This window comes from Centrocercus urophasianus, unplaced genomic scaffold (genome assembly GCF_019232065.1).
Source record: "Centrocercus urophasianus isolate 14NV4802_14NV808 unplaced genomic scaffold, USGS_Curo_1.0 seq_10, whole genome shotgun sequence".
Lineage (NCBI taxonomy): Eukaryota > Metazoa > Chordata > Aves > Galliformes > Phasianidae > Centrocercus > Centrocercus urophasianus.
The window spans coordinates 54342441-54357689 of NW_024884142.1; the positions used below are offsets into that span (position 1 = coordinate 54342441).

Sequence of the window (15249 nt, forward strand, 5' to 3'; positions counted from 1 at the left end):
AATCACAAAGCGGTGAAAAAAAGGCCAGCAACAGAGTGAAGGCAAATATTTGTAGCATGTCATAAACCTTTCTTGTAACCTAAATATTTAGAAAAGAGAGGAATGTAGGAGGATGCTGTACTTTTTAAAATATGGAAAAGATAAGGAGCAGACTCCTTTCTGAGTGCACTGGAAGCTGGAGAAGTCTTTTTGCTGCAATAGGAGGGAGCAAGAGCACATTTTCCTTATGTTTGCTGACTAAGGATGATTTAGAAAAGTCAATGTTTAACTTTCAATTAAAAGAAAAAACATGCTGCCAGTTCAGCTGGCACATGGAGGGCTGCATTTAAGAAGAGCTGAAACCACTGTCTCCAGTGTAATAAACATGAAAATCATCCCAGTGGCTCTTGAGGGACTCACTGGCATCCTGAGAACACCAATAACATTAAGATTTTCCTTTAGCAAATATTGGAATAGAAAAAATTTCAGTGTGCTCTGAGAAAGAAGTTGTACAGCTTTTTGCTGAAAATGGCCTTCTGTCAAAAGCCTCAGTCAGTGCTTGGCACATTTTGAGCTCCTGCTTGTTCATTCTTAAGTTGTTTTATTCTGAAAAAAAGGTCTTTGCTTCATTTTGTTAAATCTTATTTTATCCTCTTCTGTCCTCAGCTGCTTGCTAACTTTTCCTTTTGTGTCCTGTCTGACATGGAAGATGATGCTGCAGCTTCAGAACTGTCAAAGCAATTGAGCAAGGGGTAATTAAGGCTTTACTCTGAGGCACCACAAGCAAATTTTGTGCTGTGCACTGTGAAGCTTGAGATTTAGGCATTCGGTGACCCAAGGTGTCCTGTTTTAATCTGTTTCCTAGGTATCTTCCCTTGTAGCCTCTGACATATTTCTATGTCTCATTTCTTTGCTGTGTTTTCAAGAATTATCAATACCTGACAAGAAGTTGGTGCACCAAACAGAATCTGGCATGTATATTAGCTAGAATTGTGCTTAACTGTGTGCAGCATGAAAGGGAAAGGTAAATCAGTGTGGATGCTATCAAATTAGCTTGCTATTTGAGTGTAGCACTACTGACAGTTATTCAGTCAGTGGTATGTATAGAGCATTAAAGAAACACTTGAACAGTGAAAACATATGCTCATATCTGTATGAATCATAACCTGATTGTTAAAAATATATGAGTTGGGCTGTATGTCATTCTCATCTGCATGATTACCCTAAGAACTGCCCTTGGTTTTGATTATAGTACCATTACTTTTTGAATTGGCTGAGTCTTTCTAATTGCTGAACATAATGTTTCTGTTATCTGCTGCCATATTCATATTCTCATACACACTTTATTTTTTGCTTTGCAGATCATGAAAAATGTGATGATGATGAGATGGAGAGACTTTACAAGTCATTAGAACAAGCAAGTCTGTCTCCCATTGGTGATCGCCGGCTGTCAACCAAGAAGGAGCTTAGGAAGTCATTTATCAAACGCAGCAAAAACCCCTCTATTAATGAGAAACTCCACAAAATTCGAATGCTGAACAGCACACTAAAGGTGAGATTACAGATTGAGCCAAGGAAAAGCCTGAGAGAAAGAAATAGTTTGGCTGAGAAAAGAATAAAGCCAAACTCTAATTACGGACTAACTTTAAGCTCCAGAGAGTTTGTTAAGTTTCTGAAATTGTTTCCTCTTTTAGTCAGAATTGTGGTCTGTGTTTTGTTGTTAAACTTGATCTTGAAGCGGAGGCAATAGTTCAGAAGGGACCTTTTTGTATAAATTCCAGCCCATTTGGAGAATTTAATAAAGAACATCTCTCTTAGTTAGCTGGGAAACCTGCAAGCTCAGCTGAATGCCATAAACAAGGGAGCCTTAAAAAAGGAAGAGCAGAAAAAGTACCTTGATGATGGACACAAAAATGACCATGAGCCAGAAAAGATTTCTTTGTGATTACTAGGGAATGTACAGGATGTGCCAAAGCCTTTGTAAAGACCTCCTATAGCAAATATGTTTAATAACAAAAGCATTCTGCTTTTATGTTGCAAACGTACTGTGGACTGAAGGGGTGGAGGGATTAGGGGAACAATCCATGAAAAGGCCAGTAAATTTGTCTGGAATATGAAGATTTACGAGACTGCTTACCCAGTATCATTTTGAATGCCATGGGAATTCAAAACCTGCTTATGAATGGTATTCAATCAAACAGAAAGCATAGCCATAACATTTAAGTTCTAAAGAGAAAGAATAAATGCCAACCAAGGGCTTTGCTAGAAACAGGATTCGATTATCATATTTTTGGTAAGAGTATTTGGCTTCAGTCATAGCACCCCAAAGAAGTTCATTTAAAAACTTCTCTGATCATCACAATCAGTGATTACTTGCAACAAGAGGCTTGGCTTTGGCAACCAGGCTTGTCTTAAATTTTCTGAAAACACAGTCTAAAAGTCAAATTGGAGTGCAGCTGTCCTGCCTTCTTCAGGACTTCCAGGCTCCGTATGAGACCTAGTGAAGTTTCTCCTCAGGATAAATGGGTCTCTTATGACATGGTATAACCATATTATCCTTCTGCATCAGGAATGCAGTTCAGCTTATTATAAAACAGAAAGTTTAAAAAACACACCTATTTTATGACACAGGAAAACAAATATGGAAGCATGTATCTAAATCTTTCCCTAATATGAACCTCCCTAATAAATATAAGAACCAGTTAGTACACAATGGAGTTGTATGCTGTGCAGTAATCTATTTTATTAGTTTGGATCTGAATGCAAACCTAGAAGCCTTTCCGTCAGACATGAGCAAGAAGAATAGCTTTACAACAATTTAACCCAGGAGTATCGTATAAACTGTCATTAGCAGTGCCTACAAACTTAGACTTGTCTAACATTTGTATTTAGTATGGAAAAATCATTTTTGGACTGTTCACAATGCATAAAATGTGTTGATTTCTTTTCTTTCTTCAAGTTAAGGGATTGGAGTATTGACAAGACAAATATAGTGCAGTGTCTGACAGACACAAACAGAGTTCTATGCACAGCAGTCTTTGCCTGTCTGAAAAGAAAATGCTTGTAGTGGGAATGTGCTATATTCTTTGCATCAGTAGGATGATGTGCTTTTAAAGGCAATCATATTAACATAAAATGTGAGGCATGAGATAATTTGAAAAGATCCACTGGAAATTTCAGGATCAGAGAAGCTTTGCATCTGATCAATATTTACAGTGCTTTAGACAGAAACCTCTTAGTTTTAAGGCAAAAGATTAATGCAACATTCAGTGTAATCTTAATTTTTGTCTTTTGACACAATTTTTTTTAACGACAGATAAATGTTCCTGCCATGATATATCATTAACAAGACATACTTTGGGTTGTTAAGAAGAGAAAGAAGCTGTGTGCAAATGCGTCACAATCTTAATGAATGTGGGAAAATAGATTTAGTGCTGCAGAAAAAATCTGCAGTATGGCTTTTTGCCATCATGTCTGTGCATCGTAAACACTCCTCCCTTCTTTTTCCTTATTTATTCTTTAGCTCTTAGGCTACCAGTGTATCTACACACTGATGCCAGATGCTCTCATACAAGGATTGGTTTTGAAAATAGGACCAATGTAAACCAACAGTTTAATAATTTTTTCTGCTTGAAAAGTTCAGAGGTGTTATAATTGTTGATTAGAATAGCAGTGGGATATGGATGTGATGGCAGCCTATTGCTACAGTCAGGAAGTATTCTGAATATGTGTGTGTTGACAAGGAGTTTTGAAGCCAATTGTAGGCATAGTTTTCTCAGGTATGATGAAACACTTGGCAATAGAGAAGAAAAAAATGTGAAAAGAGGACAGAACTAGACTATTTTCAGTGGTACACAGTGAGAGGACAATGGACAGTGGACATAAAAGGAATCACAGGAAGTTCCATGTGAACGTAAGTGTATTTTGGGTAACAGCACTGGCACAGGTTACCTGTATTGTTGGTAGACTTTCCATCTCTGAAGTTATTCAAAAGCTGCCTGAACGTGGTTCTAGGCACCCTGCTCTGGGCAACCCTGCTTGAGTAGGAGTTGAACCAAATGATCTCTGCCAACCACAACCATTCTGTGATTCTGTGACATCAAGTCTCTTAGCCTCCCTGTATCATGACATGACAGCCCCTGTTTTTCAACTGAACCAGGGTATTCACATTATACAGTCTGCTCCTGTCTGGAAGTAGAGGCCAGATTTGTTAAGATCCGGTGACCAATGTATTAGCACCCACATATACACTAACTACTTAAAGGCTACACTGCCAGCATATGAATTAATTAACCAGTGTTTAATTTTCTCAACTTTTCATTCATAAAGTTTTGCTAAGAATCCTATAAAAGCAAAGCAAAACAAAACAACTGCATGAAATCATAATCTCTCCTTCAACCAGGAGGAATTCTTGCTGCGGACTTGACTTCAATAACCTTGATAATAAAAATGAGAACAAGTTGCCAAGAGAATGGATCATTGGCCATCTCCCTGTGACATGGTTCTGTAATGTTCCAAGGGTGATTTGTTATGGATGGTGATCTTGACAGCGTTTATGAGAAATAACCTCTTGATCTCTTCCTAGTGTAAGGAACATGACTTGGCTACAATTAACCAGTTGTTAGAGGACCCAAAGTTGACGGCGATGAAATACAGAGAGTGGAGGAACACAAACATCATGCTAGTTCAAGACATCTATCAGCAGCAGGAGGTCCAGGATGTGTCTACGGAGAACAGTGAGGAGCAAGAGACAACTCCACTGCCTGTCACTGAAAGTGCTATATGAAGCCATGGATTGACAGTTGACTGCAAGATTTTTTTCCCCAAGAGTCTTCACATACAGACACTTTAAACTGCTGCATTGTGAGGTTGATTTTTTTGTCAAGTGTTCTTCATAAGTTAAACAGCCCCTCCTCCAAAACTTTATTTCCTTTTGTAAATTCCTCTAAATCAAAAAAAGGATGCTTGAATTTGGGTTAAGAAGAATGTTTTATGAAGCAGTGAACAAATATTTTTCCATACTAGGAGAAGTGGTATATGTGCAATTCCTGGAAGTCACAGTGCTGTATAATATGGACTATATAAATGTCAGATCATTGGGGTTGTATTAATCATTGAACTTATTGATAAAAGAAGCTACAACAATGCCAACAGTACGTAATCTTCTATCTACTTTTTGACCCTGTATGGTAACTCAAAATTTATATATTTTTTTCATCTCTACGTTCATTCACTTTGACTGCTCTACCAGTCTAAACCAAGAAAAAATGAGTAGAAATTATGCATAAATTTTTACTACACACCCTCTCAGACACCCAGTTTTGTAATGCCTAATGTTGTATGACACTGACATTTATTTATGGACCAGAACAAAGTACTGCCATTCTTCAAGAACAGAAGGTCTCTCTGTGTTTGGTTACATGTAAATCACTCTTCAGTGAGGTAAATAATATCTCAACGTATTTCAACTTCTCTTATGGATTTGGCAGAATTTCCTGGAAGGCTACTTGCTTCTTCCATATTTTAAAGAAGCATGAGTAGATAGGGTATAAGTTCATTCCAAACTCTCAAATCAAGCAAGGTGATCAAGTCTCCAAGGCAGAAGCAAAAAACTTAAATTCCTGATTTAAGTGGAACTGAAAACATAAAGCATAGCTGCAAATGTTTTTGTAAATATATGTCATTTTATGGCTTATATGAATGTGACTATGTACTGTATATATGTTTTATTTATATATTTATATATGCTGAATTTCCTAATCTTGATAGGATGACATGGACCAGACTCACTTAGGTGAGAGTGCTTGCATGTTGACTTGAAATGCCTCTTTGTTCCAGTATAAATCATTCAAGGGCTCTTGAATGGAGAGTACCTTGATACTTCTTCTGTAATTGCCTATTCTGTTTTCAACCTAGCTTTGTGATTCAGATGAAGAAAATCTGTGTATTTTAAGGCAAGGGTTTGTTTTTTGCTTTTCCATATTCAGCATTAATGCAAGTAGGAGGAACTTTTCAGAGTTTTGAAAAGCAAGAATTAACCCATCATACTCCAAATGATGCCACTACAAATACTGTGGGAATCTGCTCTTCTGTTTGCTATCTTGTAAAGATACTGTCGTTAGTTTTTATGGGGTTTATCTTTTAAAGCAAAATACAGCATATTCACCTGTTCTTATCAGAGATATATTTTATTGTATCTTGATCAAGAAAACAAATAGTAATAACATGAAACATTTTCCGCCTACTAAGCAGTAATTCCAATTGTTAATGTTGCAATGTTAACAGTCAGCAGATTTCCTTTGATATAGACATTACTGGAGAAGGATACTTGAGCAGATGGTAGCTGGTTGAATGCAGAGCTGCTCTCGGGATTGCATCATTGCCTCAATTATAAAAGGTTTTAGGAATGTGAGGGTCAGGAACAATGTTGGCATAGGACTTAATAACTGGAGTTAGTTAATTTGCTGGTGGGGATTAGAAGTTAGATGATACCTGGTAGTGGGTAGCAATGACTAAATGGGGAAGCAGGTAAAAACCTGAGGTTATTCAAAAACTGATACTACTAGGAAACCATCTTATAAGTGATAATTTCTGACCATGCAGAAGCAAGGCATGTAATGCAATTTCTTTTCAAAAGCATCTTCAATAGTTAGATATTATGAACAAAGACATGCTTAACTGCTCTGTTGCTGACTGCACTAGTCAGTGCCCTGCAGTTCTGCATAAATTCCTAGCCAACTCCATTTGCTGAAGTAGGTCTGAATCACACTACAGAAAGAAGTAGGGAGCCTATACAACGTTTTTCACACAGTTTATACCATGATATGCAAAACAGGTTTCTTAAATGCAGAGACAAATGTCCTCAGACTGCCTGAATTCTACTATTTTTTTTTTGATTTTGTTAAAATAGCCTAAAATAACTTTAAATTACTCTCTTTCCATTGGTTAGTAGGTAATTATTGTTGAGCTACTGAGTTTTTGGAAATCTCAGGATGGGTTATATCACCCTCTTAGAAAAGAGCAGAAATTTATTGATCAGGGTTACTTCTAATTCAGATATTATTTTAGAGAATTCCTGTGTGTTCAAGAAAAATATATGGGTTTTATGCAAGTGCAGTGTTCTCTCCATTCTCTTCAGCTGCTTTTTAGACCCCAAACAAATGGAAAGCATGGGAAATAAGAAGTGAAAATATTAATAAAATGGGATTAAATTTCTAGCATTATTAATTAACGCAACATTTCTCACCTGGATTCATCAATCAATTCATCCATTCAGCCATGTGAGAGACACAGATGGAGAAGAACAATACATGGGACAACGGCTGTAACTTGTGGACGTGACAGGGAGCCATTGTCAGCAGGAGAAGCTTGGACAACTGTTTGCTCTGCTCAGTCATATTTAGGATAACTGGTACCTGAGCATAAATTTGGTTGGTCTCAATTTGGAAGGACTGCATTACTGACTCATACTGTGGGGAGGTGTTACGTCTGTTTCTGGTAGCTTTTCTGGAAATCAAATCTCTCTGTTTTGAGGCTGTAGATCTCATGAGCTACCGGAGTGAGTTGAGATCACATTTCTTTGCCTAAGATAGGAAAAGTGTCATGCTGGGTTTGAGAATTGTTTCTGCATATAATTCTGGTGATTTACTCAATACTGAGTTGCAGTGGAAACAGGAATAAATTATGTACTATAACCTCCTTTTCTGGAGATAATTTTCTTTTTGGAGGAAACGTTCATATGGGAAAAAAAATTGCTTTATGTCAGTAGGAATGCGGGGGGAAAAAAGGTGATATTTGGCTTAAAACTGTGTAGAACGTGGTAATTTTAAATCAGTTTTCACTAGAAAAAAAAAAAAAAAGTATAAGCATGCTGTTTCTCATATGGAAGCCTGTGAGCTTAGTTGTCTCCTACAAACTTAATATAAAAACTTGTATTTTCTGTCTCTTGAAGTATCAAGGAAATCCGTGTAAGGAAAATTCTTGAGCTGTGGTGGAAATTTCCCCTTCCTACCTCCCTATATATTTTGGTGACACAGGAGTGACTAATTGCAATGAGAGCCTTGCTAGCCTTATTTATGTAAGAAATGCCTTTCTGTTAGCAGGAAACCGAAGTGGTTTTCTTGTAGTAAAAGTGCCAGAATGGTATTTCCTGTTTCATGTGAGACATTTTGAAGCAGCAGACATTTTAAGATGTCATTCTGCATTCCTTGAACATTTGGCTTATCCTATTTTGATCTGCTCCAAGCTTCCATGTTCTTTCTTTTTCAAGAACTAGGTCCTCTACTAAATGAAATAAAAATTGAGGTGGCAAACAGGACCAAAATTCTCTCAGCTATGATCTATGAAATTCTTGTTTCTGTGCATAAGAGTGACAGGAACTAAACTTGCCAAAAGCTAGGCAATCCAATATGGAAGAAAAGGTTGATAGGGTGTTAAAGAGAGTACTGAATGTTGAATTGAAATTTGCTGTGAGTAAAGATGCAAAATCTGTCAGCTCTGGAAAAATTATTGTTTTTCTATTTTATTTCTTTGTGGTAAAAATCTAGGGAAGTGGCTTATGAGCTGGCAGAAACTGAAAAATAGAATATGCATGTAATTCCTTGAAAGTTCATCATCTTTAATGCATTACCATGAAATGACTGATTTCATGTTACTCAGCCTTTAACACTGAAAATTCATTTCCTTGGGAAACCGTTCTAGCTACCACAGTGTCAGGGGGCTTATCCATCCCATCTGGTACATATAAGGTTCATTTTGAGAATGTAGGTTTGTTGCATTTCTAAAGGGCATACTGCTTATATGATTAGATCGTACCTTAGGAATTGTATGAATTTTAGTGCTCCCTGGGTCCTAGATGCCTTAGGACCTGCACACATTATTCTGGATCTTGAAGTTGCTTATGACTGTTTTACTTATCCAACCTTAATATAAAGAAAAGAAGATTGGAAAACATTTCACTATCATGTGAAAGCAGACTAATGCCAATCCAGGAAATATTTAGGTACTTTACTCCTGAATGCTTAGCATAATTACTCTCCTGATGAAATGCCACGTGTGCGTAATAATGGCAGTGCTGTCGTGTAAAGCTTTCAGTGTTGAGGAACAGCTAAAAAGAGGAATTGATGAGCCTACTCTGTTAAACTCTGTGTAGACAGGGATGGCCATACCTAAAGGAATATCCTCAAGGATATCAACTATGCAGGGAGAGGGTAGTACTGCAACAGTAGGCAGGTACTAATTTAATACTCTATCTTCTAAATCTATTTGATTCACTAGTTGCAAACTCAAGGCACAGTGTTTGAACTCAGCACTGCCTTTTCCCTGCTTGTTGCCCACATGTGTGACTTGATTTTAATGTAGCGATGCTCACAGCTTGGGGAACGAGAGCCTTATGTTTGCACTTGTCAATTAAAGTTGAAACGAAGGAGTATTTTGCTTATCATATTTTCTTTTCACTGCAGATTTTTTCAATTTGCTGCTACGTAATGAGATAGGACCTGCTGGTTCCTAAAAACAAGTTAATTCTTCTTGGGACTATTATTAATAGTAAACTGAGTAATTTGGAGCCAGGAAGAATCAAGGAGTGGTTTGAGTGAGAAACGCTTTCCACAGTCTGGCAATGCAGTTTTGGGAGTTCTGTTTTTAAATTAGCTAATTCTCTTTCATTGCTTGCTGTAGCTACCACTAAGGAAGGATACCTCATGCTTTATGCTTTCTTCTGAAAGGTGTGAGGCATGGTTGGATTTTTTCAACTCTCAGTGCAGCCAGTTTCAATTAAGAAGGAATTGGGATCTTTGTAAAAAGTTTCAGTTTAGCTGTCCAGGCCAAGCAGACAGAGCACCACAGTGGGGTGTTTCCTATGAAGTGAGCTCATCTCTACAGCTGCACATAAAGAAGTGCACCCTCTCTTCCCCCAGCATCCTACATGCTCCCACTTGTTGCCTCATGTTGCTCTGCTCATTTCTTAGCACCTCTGTTAGCTCAGTAGTGTCAGGCAGCAAGGAACAGACCCAACAAGATGGATAACTTTCTATGGCAATACTGAGTAACATTGGCTTATAGAGAAGTTCAGTAGCTGCCAGAGCTGTTACAAGGGAGGAAGATATATTGTGTGGGCAGGCAAAGAAGGAAGAGGGAGCTGAATAAGTGGGAGAAAAGAAGGGGATCTCTTCCTCATAGAAGGAGAGCATTGTCTTGATGCTGCATCCCACAAAGCTTTACTTTCACCAAGTGATGATTTTGTTTTTCTTTTACTTTGCAACATGTGGTTGTGAAAACAACATGAGGCACCAAATTCCAAGCGAGATTTAATCTGATCTCAGCCTGTGCTTTTACTTTCCCTGCTTCACACAGAACCAAGTGTTTCTGCTACCTCTTTTATTTCTGGATATGTAAGCCAAAATCCTACAAAAAGTAGCACTGTTTCCTTAGGATCTTTCCTTGCTTACTTGCTGCAGGAATTCTGATATGAGAGGAATTCTGATATGCAGGCAAGTGAGAGAAACTTCTTGTTGTAGCGCAAAATATGTAATAGTTTCTGAAGTTCTATAAAAAGAGAAATAAAATTTCTCATTGTGATTCAGGTACTTGTTTTATATCAGCTTAAAAATAAAAATAAAAATACTGGGTTTTCCTTGGCATTCAGACTTTCTCAGTGGGATTGAAGATGAGATGTTTACCAGTGACAAAGATAGGACATGGCCATCTCATTCCATTCCTGGCTTCTCAATTGTCGTGTTTGATTATTTCATTTTTTGGAAAGGGGTTGTAATTCTTCTGACGTTATCATAGGCTGGAAGTAGGTAAGTACTTACTGCTGGCTATCAAGGGGAAAATACCTATATTATCATTTTGTTTTCAAGAAATATTTTAGTTGTTGCTACTAGAGGTATATAAAATTGTGTGATACAAACTCTGATAGCACATGGAATAATGTGCATGGTAACAAGCTGCTCTTTTATTTTGATGTGGAAATGTACATCTTTCCTCTTCTCAATCCTGGGCAGACAGGTGCTTTTCTCTGGCAGACATGCAGGGTCTCTCTGCAGTGCCTTTGGGAAAATAGTTCTCAGCATTTTTTCTGATAGAGAAAACTGATCTCTTAGCACAGCCTGCTGGCTGTCAGTGAGATAGCAAGCAAAATATAAATGTTCACAATTATATGTGAGAGGGGAAGTGATCGTATTACTGCTGTAGGTGTGATGGTCTCACTTTCCTGTAGAGCAAGTTCTAGATGAGGTGAAAGTGATTACTGCAGGTGGGAAAGTGGAGATGCTGTCTGGCACACCAGCCCACTGTAGATCTGAGCTAATAGTAAATTCAAGCAAAGTGCAGTCCAAAGGGGAAAATGTTCCATGCAGAAGTGGATATCAGAAAGAGAGGGAAAATATTTCTGGGAGGGGAAAGGAAAGCAGTGTTCAAGAGGCATCTGGATGATGTGCAGCTTGATATGGTTTAGTGCTAGTGGTGGCAATGGTGATGAGGAGACGGTTGGACTAGATGATCTTGTAGGTCGTTTCCAACCTTGTGATTCTATGATTCTATGAAATGATTGCATTTAGAATGGGAGAAAAAACCTGTCATCAAATTCATATCTTAGTGTGGATGATTTTTATTATCTAGTTATTTAACATCAATGAATTTCAGCTAGTTCTGTAGACCACCCTAAAAAATCAGAGTTGAAAAGTCATAGGTTGTTTTGTCAAAAATGTTCATATGGTGATGTTAAGGACAATGGCATGTAATATCTGTGCAGTCTCATAAAATCCAAAACCACAGCTGTGATGATATGGCACACAAAGACAGATTAAAATTTAGAGGAATCTCCACTTGTCATTGTCCTTGCAAAGGAAACCATCTTTCAATCATCTACTGGATTATTTGTGTTCTTACACATCTGCTGCTAAAGTATAGGGTACATTTCTAAGGTGTGCATTTTCTGAACTCCTATTTATACTACAGGCAGTAAATTCTTGGCTAGCACTTAAGTTCATAAATTATAGCAGTGGTGAAAATGGCCCAGGTGCTGGTGTTCTTTTCTGTGTGATTTGAGAATTTCACTCTACAAATGCCAGAAGGATGAATAGCATACGGAATGTAAAATTCCGTACTGCTGTAAAACAAAAATATCACCTTTCCAGATTGATGTGATATTTCATCATGAAATTTTTATTTCATGTTGAATAATATGTTATTTATTTGCTGTGAAATTATTTATTCTAGTAAACTCGCTGATGACAAATTGAAGAATTGCAGGTGACCACACCTTATGTGTTGGTTCCAAAATAGGTTTCTAATACAAGAAAAAAGATGAATTATGATGCTAACACTGGCTGGAAGAAGCAGGTGAGAGTACTCAGGGCTGAGGCAGCAAGAAAACATCTGCACTTTGGAGGCAAAAATGTCTTGAAAATGGGGGCAGATATCCCACTTATTAAACAAAGAACCCTTTCTTTATTCTTGGGGATTCAGAGGAGTGATGAAGATAGAATTTGTGTGGCAGCACTAGCCATACAAAAATTTGAGCATGAAATAACTCCTGGGAACAAAGTCCAGATATAGAAATATATCAGGTACCTCATGTTGGTTGGTTTTGGTGACAGTTTTAAAGTTAAGATGAGAATGTTTGAGTGAATACTGGATGTATAAGACATTACAGATGTCAGAGATCACTGCATCGTGCACCTATCTTTTCTTTTCTTCTAGCAAAACCTGGTGTCTACTAAGAAGGTATTTGAATGCAGGCTAACAAAATATCAGGATTCAGGAGAAAAATAATTTAGGATCTCTATTATAGGTCCTCCATGACCAAATGGGATCAATTCCAGGTAGGAGGTCCAGAGTAGACTGAAATTTGTCCCTGCGGTTGGTTTTGGTTTGGCATAATGAGAGCTAAAGGTGCAGATTATTATCTGTATCTTTATCTGTATTGTTATCCTCTTAATATCCTTCTTATCCTTGATCTATATTATTATCCTATGACAAAGCTTAGAGGGTAGTTTGAATGTACATTTGAGGTACCTAACTTGTTTTCCATTCACAGATGGTAATATGATTTTGATTAAGTCACTCCTATCCAGTGATTCAACCCCATTTGTAACACGATGATAAGTGCTTACTGCTGAGAGCTGCTTTGTGAATTAATTCCAGCATTCCGCTCTACTAATCAAACAGGTGATGACATGGGGTTGCCAATGTAGACTGTGACAGTCAATGATAACATTGTAGTTTTCATATCTTGAGGACTGATGATAATTTGCTGGGGGAAAGGTGTCTACTGCAAGAGGAAAGATAGAGATTTCCTCTTCAAGCATCCCTTCTGTCAAGAGGAATTTCATCCTAGACATGATGATAACCACCGTTCACTGTCTGAAGAGTTAAAGTCCATAAACCAGATGTTGCTTGAGTGACTTTGTCTCTTCTCAAGCCAAAATATAGCTGTGTGCAATCGGAAACGCATTTGCACAAACCATGCAACCATATGAGTGTAAACTCCAGTCTCAGGAATACTTTGCTTACTTCATTGCAAATTTACACTTTGGGATTCAGGTTTTCTGGAAATAATCTACAACCACAGTGGTCCAAGTACTCTTGGACCTTGGTAACCTTGGTTGTTTCTCTGCCCAAATGTAGGTTGCCTGCAGCCACAGTCCCCTTAGGGGTGTTTCTATTCCTCTTGCTACTTGGCATTTACTGTTTTTTGAACAACAACAAAAAATTTAGGCATAGGACCTGTGTTTTGAAAAAAATAATACAAAAATATTAGCTACAGTTATCCAGAGGCAATTCAATAATTTTACTGGTGACTCACTTCTAAGTTATTTGATTTTCTCAGAATTATGATATTAATGTTCTGCTGAGTTCTCTTGAGAGCCTTCTACTACAGGCTAACAAGCTTCCTTTCAATATCTGTTTTTTATTAAAAAAAAGCCTTTCACCTACATTATCTAGGATCAAACTGATTGCTCTTGTGGCAGGACTGACAACCGATTGGAGAAAATATGTTAAATATTATACTGTATTATATATGACATTGTCAACACTGAAGTCTGCAATCAAGAAAAGATGGACAGTGTACCCTCCTTTGGTATGTAGCTTGTAATTTGACTCAATTATTTCTCCTGAACATCAAAATATTCTCTTTTTCAATCTGTTTCTTGCAAATAGAATAAAGGTGAAACTACTTGTACTTTCATATATTTTCACTGAATTTTAACCTAGTACAGAACCATAACTTTCAACTCCCCTCCTTGAGTTTTCTTCCAATTCTATATAACTGTTCAATGGGTCTGTGAACGTACATACTAAACCTTTTTACTGAATATTTGCTTTATGTAATAACATGAATTTCTTGTTAATAGTGAGGACAAGCATTGTCCATAAATGAATTCTGAACAGGAGGCCTTCTATTGCTGACACTGATAACTATAATCTCCCTCTCTGTTTATGGCCTCTGGAATAATACAGTTCATTACAGAGCAATAAGACTAATTTTTTTTTTTTAAGTATTTGATATAGAATTTACATTGTCTTTTAATATTGCCATCATTATCTCTGTCATTGGAAATTCAGATGTGGGAAGGCTTTTTTTTTGCTCCTAAACAAGCTATGCTGTAGAGGTAGCATAGACAGTCTGTGTTCACTGTATAATGTAAATTTAGGAGAATTAGCAGCATAATTACACATTCACAGACACACTGTCTGTGTTTCTGTCTACTAGATGTGCTGCAGTGGAAGCTTTAAATTTGAATGTGAATAGCTAACTGAGGTGTTTTTTATTGAAATATATATCTTCTTACTATTTAATAGTAGGATAGTTTTAAAGAGATTGGAGAGTTTGTTTCAACTTCATGTTTAAACTCATGTTTGAATGCTCCTTGAATTTATCTGTGTATGTCTTAATGCACATAGATACCAAGGCATGAATTTGGGAATAAAAATATATGCTTAAGGAAGGTAACTGTGACACCTTCATAGATAACAGCAAATAATTAAATGAGTAGGAGCTACTGGGATTATGCTGGAAAAGTAAATAAAGCCCTTGGAGAATATGACTCTTGGAAGAACATTGCCCCCATACATGTATTTTTTCAGGAAGGAGAGAGGTCAGTATATGAACACATTAGTGAAACGACATGCATGTGTTTGGAACTTTGGTTCTCTACACCAACACTGAAAAGATGGCTAGTTGGCAGTAAGTAATACATCATGAGTAGAAAATGTGAAAACTGTGCCTTGTATGGAGAATACTGAGAAATTCAAAATGTCTCA

At 37.2% G+C, this 15249-nt stretch overlaps 1 protein-coding gene across 11 annotated transcripts in view; it reads left to right on the plus strand.

The window, feature by feature from the left end:
* The window catches only part of IPCEF1 (interaction protein for cytohesin exchange factors 1), a 65170-nt gene extending 59015 nt beyond the window's left edge, over positions 1 to 6155 (plus strand). For all 11 annotated transcript variants that reach the window (XM_042809287.1, XM_042809325.1, XM_042809278.1 and 8 more), the window contains 2 exons: positions 1341 to 1531; positions 4565 to 6155. In XM_042809287.1, coding sequence (XP_042665221.1) covers positions 1341 to 1531; positions 4565 to 4765 — 392 coding nt within the window. In that variant the 3' untranslated portion in view covers positions 4766 to 6155. The remainder of the gene's footprint in view (positions 1 to 1340; positions 1532 to 4564) is intronic.
* The last annotated feature ends 9094 nt before the right edge of the window (positions 6156 to 15249 follow it).